Source organism: Hipposideros armiger, unplaced genomic scaffold (assembly GCF_001890085.2).
Source record: "Hipposideros armiger isolate ML-2016 unplaced genomic scaffold, ASM189008v1 scaffold_1289, whole genome shotgun sequence".
NCBI lineage: Eukaryota > Metazoa > Chordata > Mammalia > Chiroptera > Hipposideridae > Hipposideros > Hipposideros armiger.
Window position 1 is genome coordinate 309200 of NW_017732639.1, and position 17909 is coordinate 327108.

The following is a 17909-nucleotide window of genomic DNA, read 5'->3' on the forward strand; positions in this document are numbered from 1 at the left end:
TGTATTAGCTTGTTAGACCTGCCATAACGAAATATCACAAACTGGGTGTCAGAAGAACAGACATTTATTGTGTCATAGTTTTGGAGGCTGGAAGTTCAAGGTCAAGGAGTTGGTAGGTTGATTCCTTCTGAGGGCTGTGAGGGAGATTGTGTTCCATGCCTCTCCCCGAGCTTCTGGTGGTTTGCAGGCAGACTTTGGTGTTTCTTGTCTTGTAGAGGATGCATCACCCCAATCTCTCCCTTCACGTACATATGATGTTCTCCCTCTGTGCGTGCCTCTCTCTGCATCCAAATTTCCCCTTTTATGAGGACACCAGTTATATTGGATTAGGGCTCATACTAATGACTTCATTTTAACTTGATTACCTCTCTAAAGACAATCTGCAAATAAGGTCACATGCTGGGGTACTGGAGGTTAGGACTCCAACATATCTTTTTGGGACTCTCTGGTTGAACCCTAGCTGATACACTCTGTGTGAATCTCTTGGCATTCCCCAAAACAGCTTACCAGAAGCGTTGAGTTCATCAGGTAGGACATTCCATGTATCCAGAAACACTGACTCATCCTCTGGCCTGGAGATGTTTAAATCTGGGTGTAAGCATAATACAGTTGCTCCGATCACACAAGCAAGGCCAGTACTTGAGACTTATCAGAAAATACTTAGTAGAATTCTTGGACATCTCGGTCAACTGGACTCTATGGGTATTTTAACTATAACCTGGCTTTGCCGTCACTAGCTGCTTACCACCTAACAAGAATGAACAACTTGAGAAGCCAAGCCGATAACTGGCTTTGTGGAGTTTGGACAAACTGCTCATGAGTGTGAGGGCTTGGAAGGAAGCTGTGTAGTTCAGGCGTCTAGGGACTAGGAGTTGGTGAAGATATTTCACATTTCAGAGCCCCTGTTAGGTGTCGCACACTTGCTCATGGCCAAGCATACCTTATCTGATTTAATCCTCACTGTATTCTCACTAGGCATGTATTATTCACACATTGTAAGACTGAAGACTCTTAGATCATACATCTAGTAAGCATAGGCCAAGATTCAGACATACAGTTGACCCTCGTTCCTTGCGGATTCTGAATTTGCACATTCACCTACTCGCTAACGTTGATTTGTAACTCAAAACTAGTACTCATGGTGCTTGCACGGTCATTCATGGACATTTGTGAAAACTTTGAGTGACCTGATGCACGTGTGCCATTGCTGAGGCCTAACAAGGTGATGCTCTGCCTTCTCCTTTCAGCTTTCCTACTATAAACGGGTATCCTTTCCATGGTCTGTTTAGTGCCACGGGTTGGGTTGTTTTTTTGTTTTGTTTTGTTTGCATTTTTGTGTTGTTTGTTGGTGACTTCGCTGTTTAAAATGGCCCTAAACATAGTGCTGAAGTACCATCTAGTGTGCCCAAGTACACGGAGGCTATGATGTCTGTGTGGAGAAAATACCTGTGATAGATAGGCTTTGTTCAGGTATGAGTTATAGTGGTGTTGGCTGTGAGTGCAATGTTAATGAATCAACAATATATATTACATAAGATGACTTTCAGCAGAAACATACATAAAACCAGAGGCTCATAGGCACCTATCACTGTACCCCACTAGGGACAGGGTTCACTGTTCACTAATTCAGTGGTCGTGGAGACTTTATAGAACAGAACTGATGTAAATAATGAGAATCGACTGGATCTATGTAGGCTCTAAAGGCTGTCCTCCATTACCACATTATGAGGATAAGAATTGGGACCCAAGGAGTTGGTGCCTCTTCCTTCTTACCTTTTTCATGAATGAAGGAGACTGTAGCCTGAAAGCCTCTGAAGGTCACATTTTCATCCGACTGAAAGCTGATGAGCATTATACCGGAGGAGCTCAGTACTGGGGCAGGGGCGCCAAAGCCACACAGCCGAGCTGGTTCAAGCCCAGCCCAGGAAAGACATGGTCAAGGACCCAGCAAATAGGTGTAATATTGGATAAAAGAAAAAAATTGTCCTTCAGGTAATTGTTAGGAAATTAACTTTTCTGGTGGATATCACAATTTGTTCTCAAAATAGAAAGACAGTTTGCTTCTTTTTAATATGTATATAACTCCATCAACATTTCAATTCTGTTTAATCTCCCAAACACTCCTCCTGGGAATGCCGCTAAAGGAATTAGTTGTAGCCACAGGGCATATTTCAATGGCACTTTTCCTTTCTGACCCCTAGTTCATGCGGGGCCTTCCATATTTTCTGTTCAAATGGTCCTTTGATTCTCCTTATTTTTCTTTCTGTCCCTGATGTAGGAGAAGGTATGGTGATGAGAGCATACATAGGGAGGGATGGAGGTGGTGCAGGGAATGAAGGAACATTGAGCCAGATCCCTTTTATTCCCAAAAAGGATTCCCAAAAAGGACTAGGTCCAAATGCAAACCAGAGAAGGCGAGCTCCAGGGGAACACAAACCTATTTCCTTCTTCCTTTCTGCATCCCTGTGCACTGTCACATAGTCGGAAGTGCAGTCTCCACTTTCTTCTATTTCCAGATTCTGAAAGGAAAGCTGAGAAGACTCAACATTACATCCAGAGTAAGTAATAGAAATGAATTACCTGGTTTTAATTAAGCAGACAAATTTGGATTGGTCAGCTTGCTCCGTCCGGAGTGTGATGTTAGATGGGAAAGTTAGTAGGGCATTCCTGATTGGGTTAAGTTACTTAGGAAAAGATGCTATACCACAGGCTGCCAAACCTGCTGAAACATCTAAGCTACCAAATACAGTCTGAATGTAAGGGTGGGAAAATACGCAAATGTTTGAGCTCCCTAGGTGCCTCCTGGGAGGAGCTAAGAAAAAGCAAAGAACAATATTTGAGCAGTTTGAATGCCCTGGCCAGTTGAGTCTGAAGAGAAGAGCAGCAGGAGATAGGTCTGATAAAGTAGGAGTTTATATTTCAAACACACAGATGACGGAGATTCAGTGGAGCCTGAGCACTCAGCCGAAGACACAGGACAGCAGGGAGGGATAGGACAAAAGTGGAGGCAAATGGTCGTTAACAGTCAATAAAGGCATGGGACGAGGAGCCGGGTCAGAAGCAGGATTCATTCAAACATTTCTTGCACCCTCACTTGGATATATTCTAGAAATAGGCCTGTTTTTGCTCTGAGTCAATGGTGTGCACATAGTTATGACTTGCAAGACCAATTTCCAAATTGCTCTCTTGGATGAGGCCTGCAGGAGGATGCTGTCACTGGCAGGGCTTGAGAGCATCATTTCACTGATTGCACAGCATTCCGTGTACATTCACTGAATAGATGTTTTTAAATTACTTCTAGCTTTGGCATGTTGAGATTTTCAACTTAATTTGTCTTCATCCTCCTTCCAGAAAAAAACTCATACTTAAAACTTTTATCCTCCATCACTAGTAACGTATCTTCTCTTAATTCTATGTCCTCCTGAAATTTCTGCCTTGGTTCTGTTTGGATTTCAGAAGCCTTTAGAAATGATCTATGCTTGCTTCCTCTGTGTCTTCTCCCACTTATTCATGAAGCCTATGTGATCTTGTTTCTATTCCTAACATCTGACTTAACTTATATTTCAGACACCCCTCCCGCCACCTCCTCTCTATTGCTCCATTGTCCGATCCAATTATTCACCCTTTTTATTGGGTCATGAGGTGGGGACTGGACAACGAATGCTCAGTCTTCCCCCTCTTTAAACTCTAACTTTGTGTGGGAAATCCAAAGTATTGGCCACACCTTTTTGTTTATTTTGTTGGTTTTTTAAATTAAAGACTCCATTCTCTGAACTGTCATAACACCACACCAGAGTGGTTCTCCTCCTGTGTCTCGGATCTCTCTTTGCCTCTTGAACATAGGAGAACTTGGAAGCCTTATCCACCCTTACTCTTCCCCCTTTATTTTCTACCCTACTTTCTCTCCTTCATATAGTGTCTTGCTTTTAATTATTATTTGAAGAGAAAGACTTCTAAATAAATGCCTAGTTCCAACCTCACTCTGACTGCTGTCTCACCCTAACTATCTGGAGGCATCTCTCTGCAGATGGCTCACTAGAGTTTAATGAACAGGCAAACAAATGGCCACAAACACTTGTAATTGAATGCTGAGTAAACTCTGTATCCTGACATTCAAAGCTCTCCATACCTTAACCTCAGCCTTGCCTGCCTTGCACCACACCTCCCGGTACATGTTATGACTGTCACATCTGAGAGTCCCTGAACTGGTTCTGCACTGGGTCCCCTGCCTGCACTGTCCCCTCTGCGTTCGAGGCTTGATGATTTGGGCCTTATTGTCACTGGCTTTTCTTAGCCCTTGCTTACCAAGTTTTGTGTTAGCAGTTTAATTAATCAGGAAGAAATGCTTGTTTCTAGAAGGAATTAGAGACTGACCGAACAGTTACCAGGCACAAGGATTAAGGCAGCGCTTCATCAAAAAAGTAAAGCGCACAACTGCCATCTGGTGGGAAGTGTGGGTCATTACAGGGGGAAATAGGCTGGCCTGTTCTTCAGCAAGTGTTTATTGAGAGCCTTGTGTGCCACGTACCAAGTTCTAGGGATACAGCAGTGACTATGTCAGATAAAAACCTCTGCCCTAGTGGTGCTTATGTTAGCTGTTTGATGGAGATGCCATAGCAAAGTAAGAGTAACCAGAGTCAGTACCTTAATTAGGTAATGCTCGGGGGCTTGGAAAACCCAGTTACAGTCGGCCATGTCACTGTAGCTTTCAGGATAGTGACGACTCTGTATGAGGCCTTCTTCAAAAAGGACAGTTAAGGAACTGCAGCCTGAATCTGAAACACAAGGGAAGACAGCCACACAATGGCATCGGCCCAACAAAGACAAGCCCCCTTTGAACCTCCTGCCTCCCACAGATGATGCATGAACTGAATCTTCAGTCAGAGTCAACAAGGAGAAAGAGCTCTGTGTGCTGTATCTTCAGACTCTAGTATTAGGTCCTCTCAGTTCACGTGGTGTGCAGTACGCAGGACCCCAGAAGGAGTGCCTGCACCCCGCATCTCACTGGCCTGTGCGCCTCTCCACTGGAGCCAAAGGGCCCTTGGGAGGGAGCTGCCTGCCTCTCACCTAATTCCTGTGGGGCCTCAGCTTCTACAAAAGGCCTGGGGGGCGTGTGATAAAAATTAAATGGTTTTACCGGGAAGGTAGTTTGGCTTAAGAGCTTTATAGGTGAGATTAAACCCAGCGGCATAATCTGTGGCATCAGAGGTGAACTTCAGCTTTAAAGCGTTGGCGCCAACAAGAACCGATGAAGCAAGGCTTTCTCCACAGAATCTCCCTGCAACATAAAAAGATTCTTTGTTTAGAGTCTAGAAACAGCACCCATTAAAAACGTAGGAGACCTGAACTTGTCATGATAATGTATTATCTAAACCAGGTTTCTTAACCGTGGCACTACTGACATTTTGAACTGGAATGTTCTTTGTGTTCAGGCTGTCCTGCACATTGTAGGATGTCTTGCAGCATCCCTGGCAGCTATCCACTAGATGCCAGTCACACTCCCTCCAGCTATGACAAACATAAAAGCTTTTAAGACGTTGCCACGTGTCTCCTGGGAGGCAAAATCACCTCCAGTTAAGAGCCACAGAAACTCCCCTCCATTTCTGTTTCTGATACAAATAACCTTTGTCTCCTACTTATGAGTCTCCATTGGTATTTTCCTTCTTAGCTGAATGAGGCAGGTCAATGCCGTTGTCATGTTCAGAAAAGCAGCATGCTGTCTGGAGGCCCTGAGAGGTGCTGCGTTTTGTCTATGTAATACTCCTGATGGGCTCCAGGCCTGGCAAATGCGTGTAAGAAGCCTGGCTCCATGGGAAGCAGATGGAGCAGATGAAATGCACTGTGGCTTACAGCCATCACACAGGCTCAGATTCAGTTCTTTTCCACTGTCATTTCTGAGTATCAAAAATTGGAGACAGGAAATGTTTACAGATGCCTCAGTGCCAGACATGTTGTAACCAGGTCCCACTAAGCCTGCCCAGCACTGGTGTCCATCTGACAATGTGCAGATCCACTCACCAATTAGTCTGTCTTCTAAAGAATACATGGACAGGGAATTGTGGTGACAAGACTCTGCATCCAACTGGGAAAAACTGAGTGACACATGCATTTCCTCTGGTACCAACAGGGTCCAGACACACAGTCTGCAGGCACATACATTGAGAGGGTGTTATTCTAGGCAGAAAGCGGCTGTCACAGTCCAATGAATGGATACAGTCAGACTAGAGGTGGGAGTCGGGGTAGAAGTGGCAGAGGGGGCTACTCACTGCTTGCTGTCATAATATAGGTCGGGGCTTTCTGGGAAGTGCAGCTGCCCCTCAGACTCGCTGGCCACATAGTCCTCCTCACTGCATGAGGCTGGGAGGGAGAGAAAGCCACAAGACTCAGGCTGGCAGGGATGGCCAGTCACAACAGCCCTGGCTCTCCGGAGTCTACAGATGCTGGAACCGCCTTGTTCTTCATTATGTACGCTTCCTTTTTTCACGAAATCTTTTTCTGCCTTGGCTTCTGGATGCTTTATTCATTATTGTTCCTTTTAGATCCTGCTTAACCTTGAGCATCTATGATTTCTTCTCCTTTCTCTGATCCCATAACTTCATTCTGTAAATACAGGTAGTTCCCAAGTTCTGTCTTTAGTTTTCATTTCTCTCTACAGAGCCCTCTGACCAGTTTCACTCATATCTTCATGTTCAACTATCATCTCTACTTTTCTCAACTTCAGTCCTGATATTTCAACCATCTCCTAGATATCTCCCCTGAAACTTAACGTGCTACAAACAAAATGTCTTTGGGTGTGCAAAAGTGCTTTTGCCTCTGGTTTGGTTACTTTTACCTGCCCCTTTCTTAGTCTCATGCTCAAAACTTAGGTATCGTCCTTGATTCCTCCCTCTCCTTCACCTCCCTTCATCCAAGTGACTACTAAGTCCAATTCTTCTTGTTTCTGCTCCCTCCTTTTCATTCTCTGGCCATTGCTCTAGGTCAAGCTTGCTTTTATTTATTTATTTATTTATTTATTTATTTATTTATTTATTTATTTATTTATCTTGAACTAATGCATAACCTCAAATCCACCTTGAATTGTTTTCCCCTCCAATCTAGCCCCTATGTGTTGCTCTTATCCCAGTAAAGTATAGCTCTAATCTACTTATTTAATTAATCAACTTCCTATTACTCAGTAAAGTCCAAACTTTTTTGAGTGACATTCAAAATTTCCATAATTTGATCTCAAATTATCTCCCTCCTAAAACCGCATCGCATATCCTACACTTCAGCTGCTTTGACTGACTTACTGGTCTCTCTTACAACCCACGTTTTCCTGTCTCCATCCTTTAGTATCTCTGCTTTGATAAGGATGATTCCTTGAGCTGGATTGTCTTTCTTTACCTGTATCCCATTCCCACCTCACAAAATCCTACTCATTCTTTGTCCTTTAAGGTTCAGCTTAAAAGATGTCTGTGCCTCCCCTGTCTTTATTTATTTATTTATTTTTTTTATGCTTTAAGTAGCTGCCCACTCCTGAGCTCTCAGGGTACTCTGTTTTTACATTGCTCTCTGTAGGTAGTTCTACTCAAAGAACCACTGAAGATTTGAGCTAAAGATGCCTTAAAGACCATCTAGTCCAAACTCTTCTTTATGGATGAGGAAACTGAGGTAGAAAGGAGCTTCCCAAAGTCACAGGGAATTCATTGCAGACTTGCAGTGTAACACCAGGGAGAGTTCCCTGGATAAGTAAGGACTCTTTCAGGACAAGGTGTGTAGCATATTGACCTCATCTGTACCACCTCACCCTCCTCCCTTCAGTCTGTAATCTAAAGCAAGGATTTGGCAAATGTTTGCTGAATTGAGATGGAGCTCTGGATTGACAAGATATGAAATGGGAGGGACTTGGGGGCTCCAGCTGGGTGAGGGACTGCTCTGACTGGCAGGGAATGGCTCGGGCGCTCCAGTGGTGGTTTTGTACCTAGTGAGTGAGGACAGCTCTTGCAGAGGAAGACTTGATTATAAAGGGAACCAGTATTCAGAAATGCTAGGTGTTAATTCACGCTTCAGGGGGAGAAGGCTGGAGAAATACCCACCTTTTGAGCTCTTTCTCCGCTTCCCTGAGAAAGAAAAAGACAGATAGGATTTAAGCTTTGTGGACGGCATTTCAAGAAGTGAGAATCTTCCTGGCTCAAAAGTGCAGAGATTTTTAAGTCAGTATGCAGCTAAAAAAAAAAATCTAATCTGTGGAAAGAAAAGCAGGGATAAATTGACAAAGCAGGAGAGAACCTTGGTGTTTTAAGGAGATGATTTCACTGTCTTTCAATAAAGTTCATAATGGGTGAATTAAGTAACAGGCTATGATTAGCTTGGAAGCTACACAGAGCAAGAAAGAGGACATCTGATTTACCCGTCTCTGTTTATATGAGAAGGGAGGCTGAAGATGAAGATGACTCACCCACAACCACAGAAGAATTGCTGGGATACTACAAGTTGCACTGAGGGCCTCAGATACCTGCCACTGAACCATACACTTGAAAATAAATCCACGTTCTTACTAATTTGAATTAACCCCTTTGGGGAAGAACAGAAGCCTAGTGGGGCTGGAAGCCACCATTTAAGAAAACAAACTTTATTTGGAGGCAGAAATGAAGTTGCAGTTAACTCACTGGTCAGTCTAGTAGAAGGGTGTACATAGACTCAGGCCTTTTCAGACAGGGTACCTGGCTCTATGCCAGGCCTTCTCAAGCGTGGCATTACTAACATTTTGGGCTGCATCATTCTTTGTTGTGGGGGCTGTCCTACATGCTGTCCTGTGCATTGTAGAAGGCTTAGCAGCATCCATGGCCCTACCCACTAGATGCTAGTGGCACCCTCCTCCCCAGGTCTTGACAGCCAAAAAATATCTCCAGACATTGTGTTCCAGGGGGGGTGGGAGGAGGGGATGTGTGGCAAAATTTCCCCGGGTTGATAGCTACTGATCTATGCTATAGCTTGCTGAATCTTGCTAGCACAGTTGAGAAGTAAGTGGTGAAAACATCATCAGCTGAGATAGTTTCAATTAAAGGGAAATTTAACAAAGTCTAGGAAGGATACATTCATGTTTCATTGAATATTTTATGCTGTACCACATACCATGTTTTACTCTTGTTTTAGACATAGTAAATATCACAATCCTTATGTGCTACCCTAAGAATGGAAGCAGAGCCTGCCTACTCAGTGTCCTGACTCGCCTACACTCTGATGTTCTCTCTGGCCCTAGCTTCTTGACCTTATGTGCTGGCTTTATTACCAATGTGGATGTGTTTGTGGATCCAGGGAAGCATTTTGCTAAGATCTGTGAATATCCCAGGGGATCCTTGATCATCTTTCTGCACATTGTTTCTCCAGCCTCGACCACAGCCCAAACCCCAGGAAGTCACACCGGCGAGAGTCCAACCCCCTTTCTTATTCCGGCACATGAGGGAACCTCCTGAATCTCCCTGTGGATATAAAAAGCTTCAGTTACCATCATGGTCAGCGCCTGTGCCTCACAGTTCTCGCTCTTTCCCCTCGGAAAGATGCTAGACTAGGATCAATGACATTTCTTAACTTCTAATAATTTGGACTCAGGGACCTGGGGCAACAGGCAAGCACAGTTCACATAGGAGCCTATCATTCATTGTTCCACCTCCTCCTTCCTCATCCTCGGCTTCCGTCAAACACCAGCCTTTCATCTTTATCCTGCCCCATCCTACAGACAAGGAGAAGTCTCGCCCAGTAGTAAAACTGATCTCAGGTCTTGATCAGCAAGAGGGATGGAGGGAAAGTAAAGTTCCCATTAACATAAACTGGAGACCTCTAAGTAGGAAAGAGCCAGCCACTCTTCAGAGGTGGGGAACCCAGAGCTCATTATTTGCATTGTCTGTTTTTCGGTGTTTTGGAAAAAGTGAAAGCCCTCCTCTAAATTCACACTCCCTGGTATAGACAGATTGTGTAAACTGTCCCTTTATTTTGACTCACCGTCCCCTGTCACTTTTGACCCCTCTTTCCAGAGCCTAGTCTTAACTACAGCCTTCTTTCAGCCCCTCACTTAATGACAAAGCTGGGGGAAGTCCTGCCTGGGACTTGCCAGCCTGGAAGCGCCCTCCTACCTGACACGCATCTCGCCCTCCGTCTGGGAAGCCTGTGCACAGGAAGGTCCGCCCACTGATGGGTTTCTTCAGACTTAGCATAGCTGCCACACACTCCTCCTGGGTCAAAATGGGCAGACTCACTTCCTGCAAGACTTGTGGGAGGATGCCATCTAGAAAACACAGAGGTGAGAGCCCGAGCCAGGTCCTCCTTCACTCTTTCTGAGTTGATGAGGATGCCCCATTCAGGCTTGTGTCTTTTCGAAAGACCTGAATTTCTAAGTACAGTGTGATATTCTCTATGTTTAAGAATGTTTACACTATCGTTTTTTAAAAACAGATTCAATGTTCTATTTTCCGATTACCCACCAGAAAGTCCTGACATCTGATTAAGGGTAGAGGCATAGAAAGTCTTACTTTCAGTCAGGCGGCCCCAGCCTACAGTTGTACAAATCAATCCAGCCTTAAATCGTTCCCCTGGCTCTGGAAGACACATGGGCCCCACAAACTGGCCTAAAAAAAGCAAGGCAGAGCATGGAGGAAAGGATACCAGAAGCCACTCACCAGTTGACATCCAGGTGGTTCCCCCAAGACCTTGTAAGAGTTGTGATACTTCTACCTGGCATTTCCACGTATCACTTGTCAGACAAAGAAAGACCTCCCTGCTTTATGCCCTAATCCTGTATCTAAAGCTACAAGCAAAAATGGTTTCAGGTAGGGGACCCTCCAACCCGAATTCCTGTCTCTAAGTCAATGACCCCAAACCATTGGGTATAACATGCACTGTAGGGAATATGCCATGGAACAGAAATTATGGAGAACATGGGGTAGATAATTCAGCATGAGCCTGAAATATTTACCAAAATGGAAGGTGCCAGCCATCTTCAAAAGAGCAATATCATAGTCCATTGGTTTCTTTGTGGAGAAATATGGATGTACGATGATGCTTTCAATGGGGAGGGCTTGCTCTCCTGGCTCCACATGGCTCAAGTCATGTTTTCCAGCCGTAACATTCAAAGTTGATGCAATATTTCTATAAAGAGGAAGCCATAAAATGAATTGATTTCATCGAGCCTCTGAGTACAGTTGTAATGATTAATAAACTGGCCTCTTTAAAATAATATAGATGAATGATGAGGGGTATGAGGCTGCTGAACAGAGAAAGTGAGAATTATTCTAACTCTTAGTGACAATGCAGAGGTTCTCAATTTGAGTGGGGGAGTAGTAAAGAGTGGCCTCATGGAGTCCATTATATAATAAATTGAATATTTTGCAATGTTATTTGTAAAATGTCTGAAGATGTAGATACATTGTAAACCAGGAGTCTAAAGCCATAATGGACTATATTCAATGACCCTAGGTGGTTGCCCTGGCCTCACTCTCAGTGAGAGTCTTTGGGAATGATTTGTGATTCCCGCTAAGTATGCAGCTTTAATGTCAGAAATCTAACGCATAATGTATATTGTGAAAGACATAATAGCACCATAACTGATGTCCCAGAGAGCTTGACTGATCACAACAATGGGAGGTGGGGATCTTCTTACCTTTTTTATGTTTGTAATTTAAAGACCTGGCATGACATTGGAAAGACCAGTCCCCTTCTTCCTGAAGCACAGTTATCTGAAAGGAACTTGGTGGGATGAATTGAGATGGATTAAGAGCTTTGAGCTTGCCATCTTTAGGGACCCTTCATTCCCACAAGAGATAATTTTATAAAAAATTGGGAATAGCATCATTTTCTCTTGGTATAGTTCCCTGGCTCTAGGCAATATTAGGTACCTAACCTAATACATAGCAACTTTCTAGCCTAATTACCTGCCACATTGCAGTGAAATTATCAGTTGACTGTTCTTCAGACTCACCTCTCTGGGGACAGGAATTACGTCTTACTCATTTTTGTATCTTTGGTATCCACTAGTGTTTAGCACCAAGTAAAAATCCAGCAGATGTTTACAGATTTGAAATAGGGCAAATATGGGGACATGATCTCGATTGCAGCCTAGTGAGTACCAAGAGCACTGACAACAGAACGTTTGGAGCACACGAAGTGTGGATAAAAAGGTGGAAGTTGTTAGACTGAAGCTCATAGAGGCAGGGTCAGTTCCCAGGGAGATATGGGAGCCTTATTTATGTTTTACTGGCCTCCTTTTAGTTTCTTTTATCCATTTCTTAGGATGCACAATGAACTGCATGATTTTGTTTTCACTGAAATTTAAGAAATCTAGGAGAGAAATTTCATAAATATATCTCTGTGATACTTTTTTCTTACTTGGATATTATTATTTTTTAACTTCCATTCATAGTTAACTGTTCTACTTCTGCAAGGAATGTATGTTTCCTACCAAGTCGAGCACCCTCTGACAGCATCACTGAGCCCTATTTGTGTTATGCAATTAGGATGTTCTCCCACTGAAGCATACACCACACAGTTCCTGTTTTAAAGAGTTATTGCTGCTGATTCCAAGGGAGAAGTAGGGTAATCATACCTTTATCCACGGGCTAGGTCTTCCCCTACCTGTTTGCAACGCAGTGAGCAGCTGTAATCACCCACTGTGGAGAGATGATTGTCCCACCACAGATATGCTTCTGCCTTCGTTTCAGAGACACCTGAATTGCAAAGACCTTAAATGAGAGCAAGTTAAGGCCCGCGGATCCCCCAAAACCTGGAGACTGAGCATATTCTGAAAAATAGACCCAGGTATTGTCTTCATAAATATCAGAACTCATGGACTGTGAAGGAGTAAAACCCATCCCACTACAGCTCAGAAGAAAAGGAGCAGTGCCGGAACCTGAACATGCCCGACCCTGCTTCACAGGAGAGGCAGTTAGTTTCAGATGATTGGCTATGAGGCTTCAGTAGATAGTAAAAATGTTAGTATTTATTTATTTTTATAGTACTGTTGACTCATCCTGTCAGTCTCACAATATGAACCATATCTGTGAATGAAGACAAAGAAAAAGAAGCATAACATAGCAGAATCCAGATGAACAGTTTTGAGAGAAAGGCAAGGTGGGGAGTCTCTCAACACATGCTCCAATTCCTCCAAGCCTCTTCAAGAAACAGTCTGGACCCACATTTTCCTAATACTCTTAACTATTTGACCTCTACAACTTCTTCAATCCTATTTTTAATCTACCTCTGTGATATACTTTCTATCTTTGTTTTATCCTATGAATGATATTTGATTTGACTCTAAAATGACTTACAGGGTACAAGTCAATACTTTTAATTCCATTGTTGGAATTAGAAAAGAAGCAATTTATTAGAATTGTTACCTTTTTCACTAAAAATTTTTCAACGAGCATTAGAAAAACTAATACAGAAAAGAGACTAAGAATAGAATAAAGAGCAAATAAGTGAAAGTCAGTGAATCACCCCTGACTGTGATTTGAATATGGACTTCTGCATTGACTAGCCAACCAACTGACCATGTAAGCAACTAATTCATTCATCAATCCACTGAGCACAAACTCAGTCAACCAACCATTACCAAATATCTGCTCACCTAAAAGTTAATATGACTGAGCCAAGAGAAGGAAAAATAAAGAGCTGTTTTTCTTCTTGCAAAATTAAGCAGCAAGAATACAACATGGCTCTCAGGGTGAAGAAAGTTGGGAGACTTTCAAAGACGATATATGTAAATACCATAGGCTGGGGGCAGAGGCACAAAGATATTTCTGTGCCATGAGAGGACCAGGAAATTAGATTGAGACAGAAGTCAGAGGACATTAGCTACTAAGAAGGCAGTACTTTTTATTATTCCCTGAGAGGTCCTATGGTATAGGTACAACTCTTACACTTCAGACATAAAGTAGACTCATGGACTTCCCTGGTCATCTTTAACTATAATGACATAAGTATATTTTAAATATATTTATTGAATCAGAAAATTATTTTTTAAGTTGCAAATTTAAAAGTCTTTCAGCTTCTTGAAGTGGGATTTTTGTCTAAGGGGTTAAAAGTTGTATTTCCAATTTTGTAACTATTCTAAACATGCCTTCCCTGGAACTCAACTGGTGCACATCATGAGGGACTTGAATCCTTACATACACTCAGGCGCTGTCTGGTGATGAGGTAGGCAGAATGGAGAGCACTGATGAGTAAAGTAGCATGTGATTCTGGGAGATCCAGTCCCAAGACAGCTCCTAGTTCACCCACCAGAGAATGCTCTCTGAGACTCACTTGCCATGGGTAAGAGCCCTTTTCCACTTGGTTTCCCCCAACAATGCGACTAAAAATGTCATTCCAAGGCCGTGCCTTCACCCGACTCTGCCCACAAGTGGGAGCTGGGAAAAAGAAAAGACAAAAATTTAGTGATTAGATAGCTCCTAAGACTGAGGGATACAGGAAACTCTTCTGAGCAAGAAAAAACTGTAGGACATGGATCTGTAGAAAGATTACAAAACAGCTTTAAGTGAATTGTGGGATTTGTTGTGATTTGCACTACAAAGCCTTGTTCAGTTTTTGTCACATAGAACATGCATATCATGAAAAGATCTACTTTTCTGATATGAAGATTAAGGGCCTCAGAGTTAGATCTCCACTGAGTTAGCAAGAGTGTAGTCCCCTTTTGATTCTGAGCAATCTAGCCCCTTACAGGCTTGTCACAGCACCCTGTACTTCTGTGACATATATTACATGCATATGGTTACTTCTGTGCCTTTCATCCTAACTAAAGTGTGGGCCCCTCAAAGTTGTGAACTTAATTTTAGAAATACCTATATCCATAATATCTAGCATAGTTCCTGATGCATAGAAGTCGCTCAATTAATTCATTGAATGGAATATGCGATAGTCTGCCTTGGATTGTAATTGTGTGTACATCTTCTCCTCTGCTTCACCCAGGGGATTGAGTCTGAGACCATGGTCTGTGGTGCCTGGCACACAGTCAGATATTGGATTTAATTTTCGATGAGGGTGGAAAGTGTCAGGTTGTTCAAGGAGAGTGGAGTGGAGAAAAGACCGTGTCCTGATTCACAAGCCAGACTGGTGTTAGGATAGAAGTGTTGCCAAGTAATGGAACAAAGAACGCTTTGTGGAAAAGACTTTCTCCCTGAAAAAGTTGCATTTACTTATTTATCCTCAGTCTTTATTGTTTGTTTTCTTTGACTTCTCAGCTAAGAGATGGGTTAGATTAAAGGTGTTTACAACTGCCTCGTAATTCTGGAATGGTCCATCTTCTGTCCCTACTGCAGGTCATTCTTCTCTACATGTTTTCTAGGAAAGCCTAGAAAGCCCTGCCTCGTAATCACCCCACTTCTTTACCTAGCTGACTCATCTAATATTTATTCTTTGACTTAGAGAGCATCTCACTGAGAATCCTTCCTTGATTTCCTCACAGTGTCTGTCCTCTGTACTGTGTAGTACTCTTTTTCTCCCCTTTCATAGTTTTTTGCCAATATTGTGGTAGTAAATTATTTGTCTGTCTTCCTCATTGGATTATGAGCTACTTGAGGAAAAAAACCTATGTCCTATTCATCTCTGTATTTCCAAGGTTTAGCACAATTCCTAGCATAGAGTAGGCACTTAGAAAAGTTGGATGGATGAACAAATGGTTTTTCTTGAGAACACATCCTTGAGAGCACAGCTATTTAGATTAATATGTTAAAATATACAAAGTTATTTTAAATACTTCTCATATAACCCCCCATTCTATGCCTGTGAATCAAGCACTATTATCCCCACTTTACAGATGAGAAAACAAAGAATCAAAGAGATGCAACAGCTAATTAATGGATTTAACATTAAGCCTTTTGATTCTGAACCCAGTGCAGCCATAACATTGGATCAAAAACTTATTTTCTAACTGTTTCAGATGAATGAATCATAAATACCTTAGACACAAAACTTACTATTTCTTGAACTCATTGTAGCAAAGACAGAAAACATGATGATTCTCAGGGCTGGCACAAAAATGACTGTGGAGAAGCCTGCCAAGAACCATTCTCAGCTTATGTTGCTTCAGGAATAAAGGACCATTTATAATACACTACACTGAACATGCCTCATATTTCCCGGCAAGATAGTTTTCCAGGAGATTACTAATGCTTCCAAATTTATGCTGATTTCCAGAATTTATTCCATGAGAGAGGATAGGATTGTATAATGTGTCCAAACAAGTAAGCAATCCCAGCTTTCTCCACATTGGTGCAACTTGTTCAAGTTGTATTCCATAAATGTTTTACTCAGTTTTGATTTCAGGAGAAAAGTCCAAAATAATTACATGAGAAACAATTAGATTTCCAAAATGTATTTGCTTCTCCTGTTTCCCCAAAGAAATACGGAGTGGAGTTATGATGCCCATTGCTAGCAAAGGTTCTTCCTTCAGATAAAGGTTAATTACAGAGTTTGCTTGGACCTTACCTTCAGAAAGAGAACGAGTTGCAGATTTACCTTGTTCCAAACAGATCATTCCAAGTAATAAAATCAGCTTATTCTTGCTCATAGGCATTTTGAGACTCAGTTTTTCCTTGAAATTTTAAAGAGACTAAAGAGAACCAAAACAGAAAGCCTTGTGAGACCAACAATAAGCCAATTTAAAAGAAGGTTATTAATTAACCAAGACTTGAGGCATTCAGCCATGTCCATATGATGTTTCTGAATGTGGTTTCTTGCAAAGATGTTTGCAAGATGTGGGAGTCAACTACAAAAACATCATCTTGAACAAGCAATATTATATGCCCCATTACTCCCACATCAATCCATTGCTTCCCATAGTGTATCTGGCTAGCCAAGTAGTTTGTGTCTAAGGTTTTCATTTGAAGACATTACTTGCTTCTTAGTATAAGTTACCACCTTCTTCAAGAAGATTGAATATCCAAGTTGTTCTTGTTTGCAAGAATAGACTTTTCTATATGTTTGTTTTAAGCAACCCATCAGAATATGCTAAAACATTTTACTTTCTCTTGTTTTCCTAATGTAAAGGAACAGTTATAACCATGTGTTAGAGGAGAGGAGAGGAAAGGTAATTTGGTAGCACACTCAGGAAGTCATGCTGTTAGTCATTTAGGATACTGTACATTGAGACATTTGTGAATCTGCATTCTATTTTTTGTATTTATAGAAGGCAAACATTAAATCCCCTTTGCTTCTACACCTGGTAAATGATGTGGCTTGGCGAGGTGGCTCTGATTATGTGTAAGCCTTCCTCTTCCCTGGCTGAGTTCTTGGCACATGGTCAGTATAAGAGAAACACCTATGGATTGGCCAGTGCTATCTATGACCACATAGGAATATGAAATTTCTATGTCAGCTTTTACACATTACCTGCCCAAAACAGCGAATGTCAAACCAGAAGCCCCTAACTTCATTATGGCAACTTTTGTCATTGTACAAAATAAATCTATAGAAACACAACACATACAAATAATATAAATGCAAAACAAATAAGTTTTGAAACCTAACATTTGTGAGAACTGCTAATTTAAGAAACAGTCAAGACTGCATCCTTATGTAAAGAAGGACGCTCAAAGCCCCATTTGAGGCTTTATCCACAACTGCTTTAACTCTGGAGCTGAAAAATTTGGGCGGTTGGTATGGAAATTGGTTTCAGCCTTAAGAGGTAATCAATTAAAGTCTAAGCTATAATCAAAATCTCAGTCTTTCTTTGACAAGTGATCTTGACGTTTCTATTATATATTATCAATAACTTCCTAGAGGGCCGGCCGAGTGGCGCGTTGGTTAAGAGCTGGCTTGGGATGCCAGAGGGCCCCGGTTCGGATCCCATATATGAGGGCCAGTGACACTGCCTTCTACAGCTAAGATGCTGAACAACAGCTCAACCTGGAGCTGGGCTGTCGTGAGTCGCCGGCAACGGC

At 42.2% G+C, this 17909-nt stretch overlaps 1 protein-coding gene across 1 annotated transcript; it reads right to left on the reverse strand.

Annotated features, from left to right (window-relative positions):
* Window positions 1-369: 369 nt before the first annotated feature.
* Window positions 370-16543, reverse strand: OVCH2 (ovochymase 2). The gene is made up of 16 exons (XM_019633366.1): window positions 16456-16543; window positions 14275-14378; window positions 12607-12698; window positions 10952-11124; window positions 10509-10604; window positions 10113-10264; window positions 9272-9461; window positions 8076-8099; window positions 6267-6357; window positions 6019-6143; window positions 5138-5278; window positions 4645-4775; window positions 2438-2531; window positions 1774-1905; window positions 508-612; window positions 370-380 (listed from the first exon to the last, which is right to left on the reverse strand). The coding sequence occupies exons 1-16, from the start codon at window positions 16541-16543 to the stop codon at window positions 370-372; spliced, it is 1749 nt and encodes a 582-aa protein (XP_019488911.1).
* Window positions 16544-17909: the final 1366 nt, after the last annotated feature.

Coding starts and splice junctions, on each gene's coding strand:
- OVCH2 (XM_019633366.1), bottom strand. CDS start 16,543: ATGCCTATGAGCAAGAATAAGCTGATTTTATTACTTGGAATGATCTGT. Junction 12,699..14,274: donor AGGGCTCTTACCCATGGCAA/GTGAGTCTCAGA, acceptor TTTGCAATTCAG/GTGTCTCTGAAACGAAGGCA. Junction 10,605..10,951: donor GGCTGGCACCTTCCATTTTG/GTAAATATTTCA, acceptor TGCTTTTTTTAG/GCCAGTTTGTGGGGCCCATG.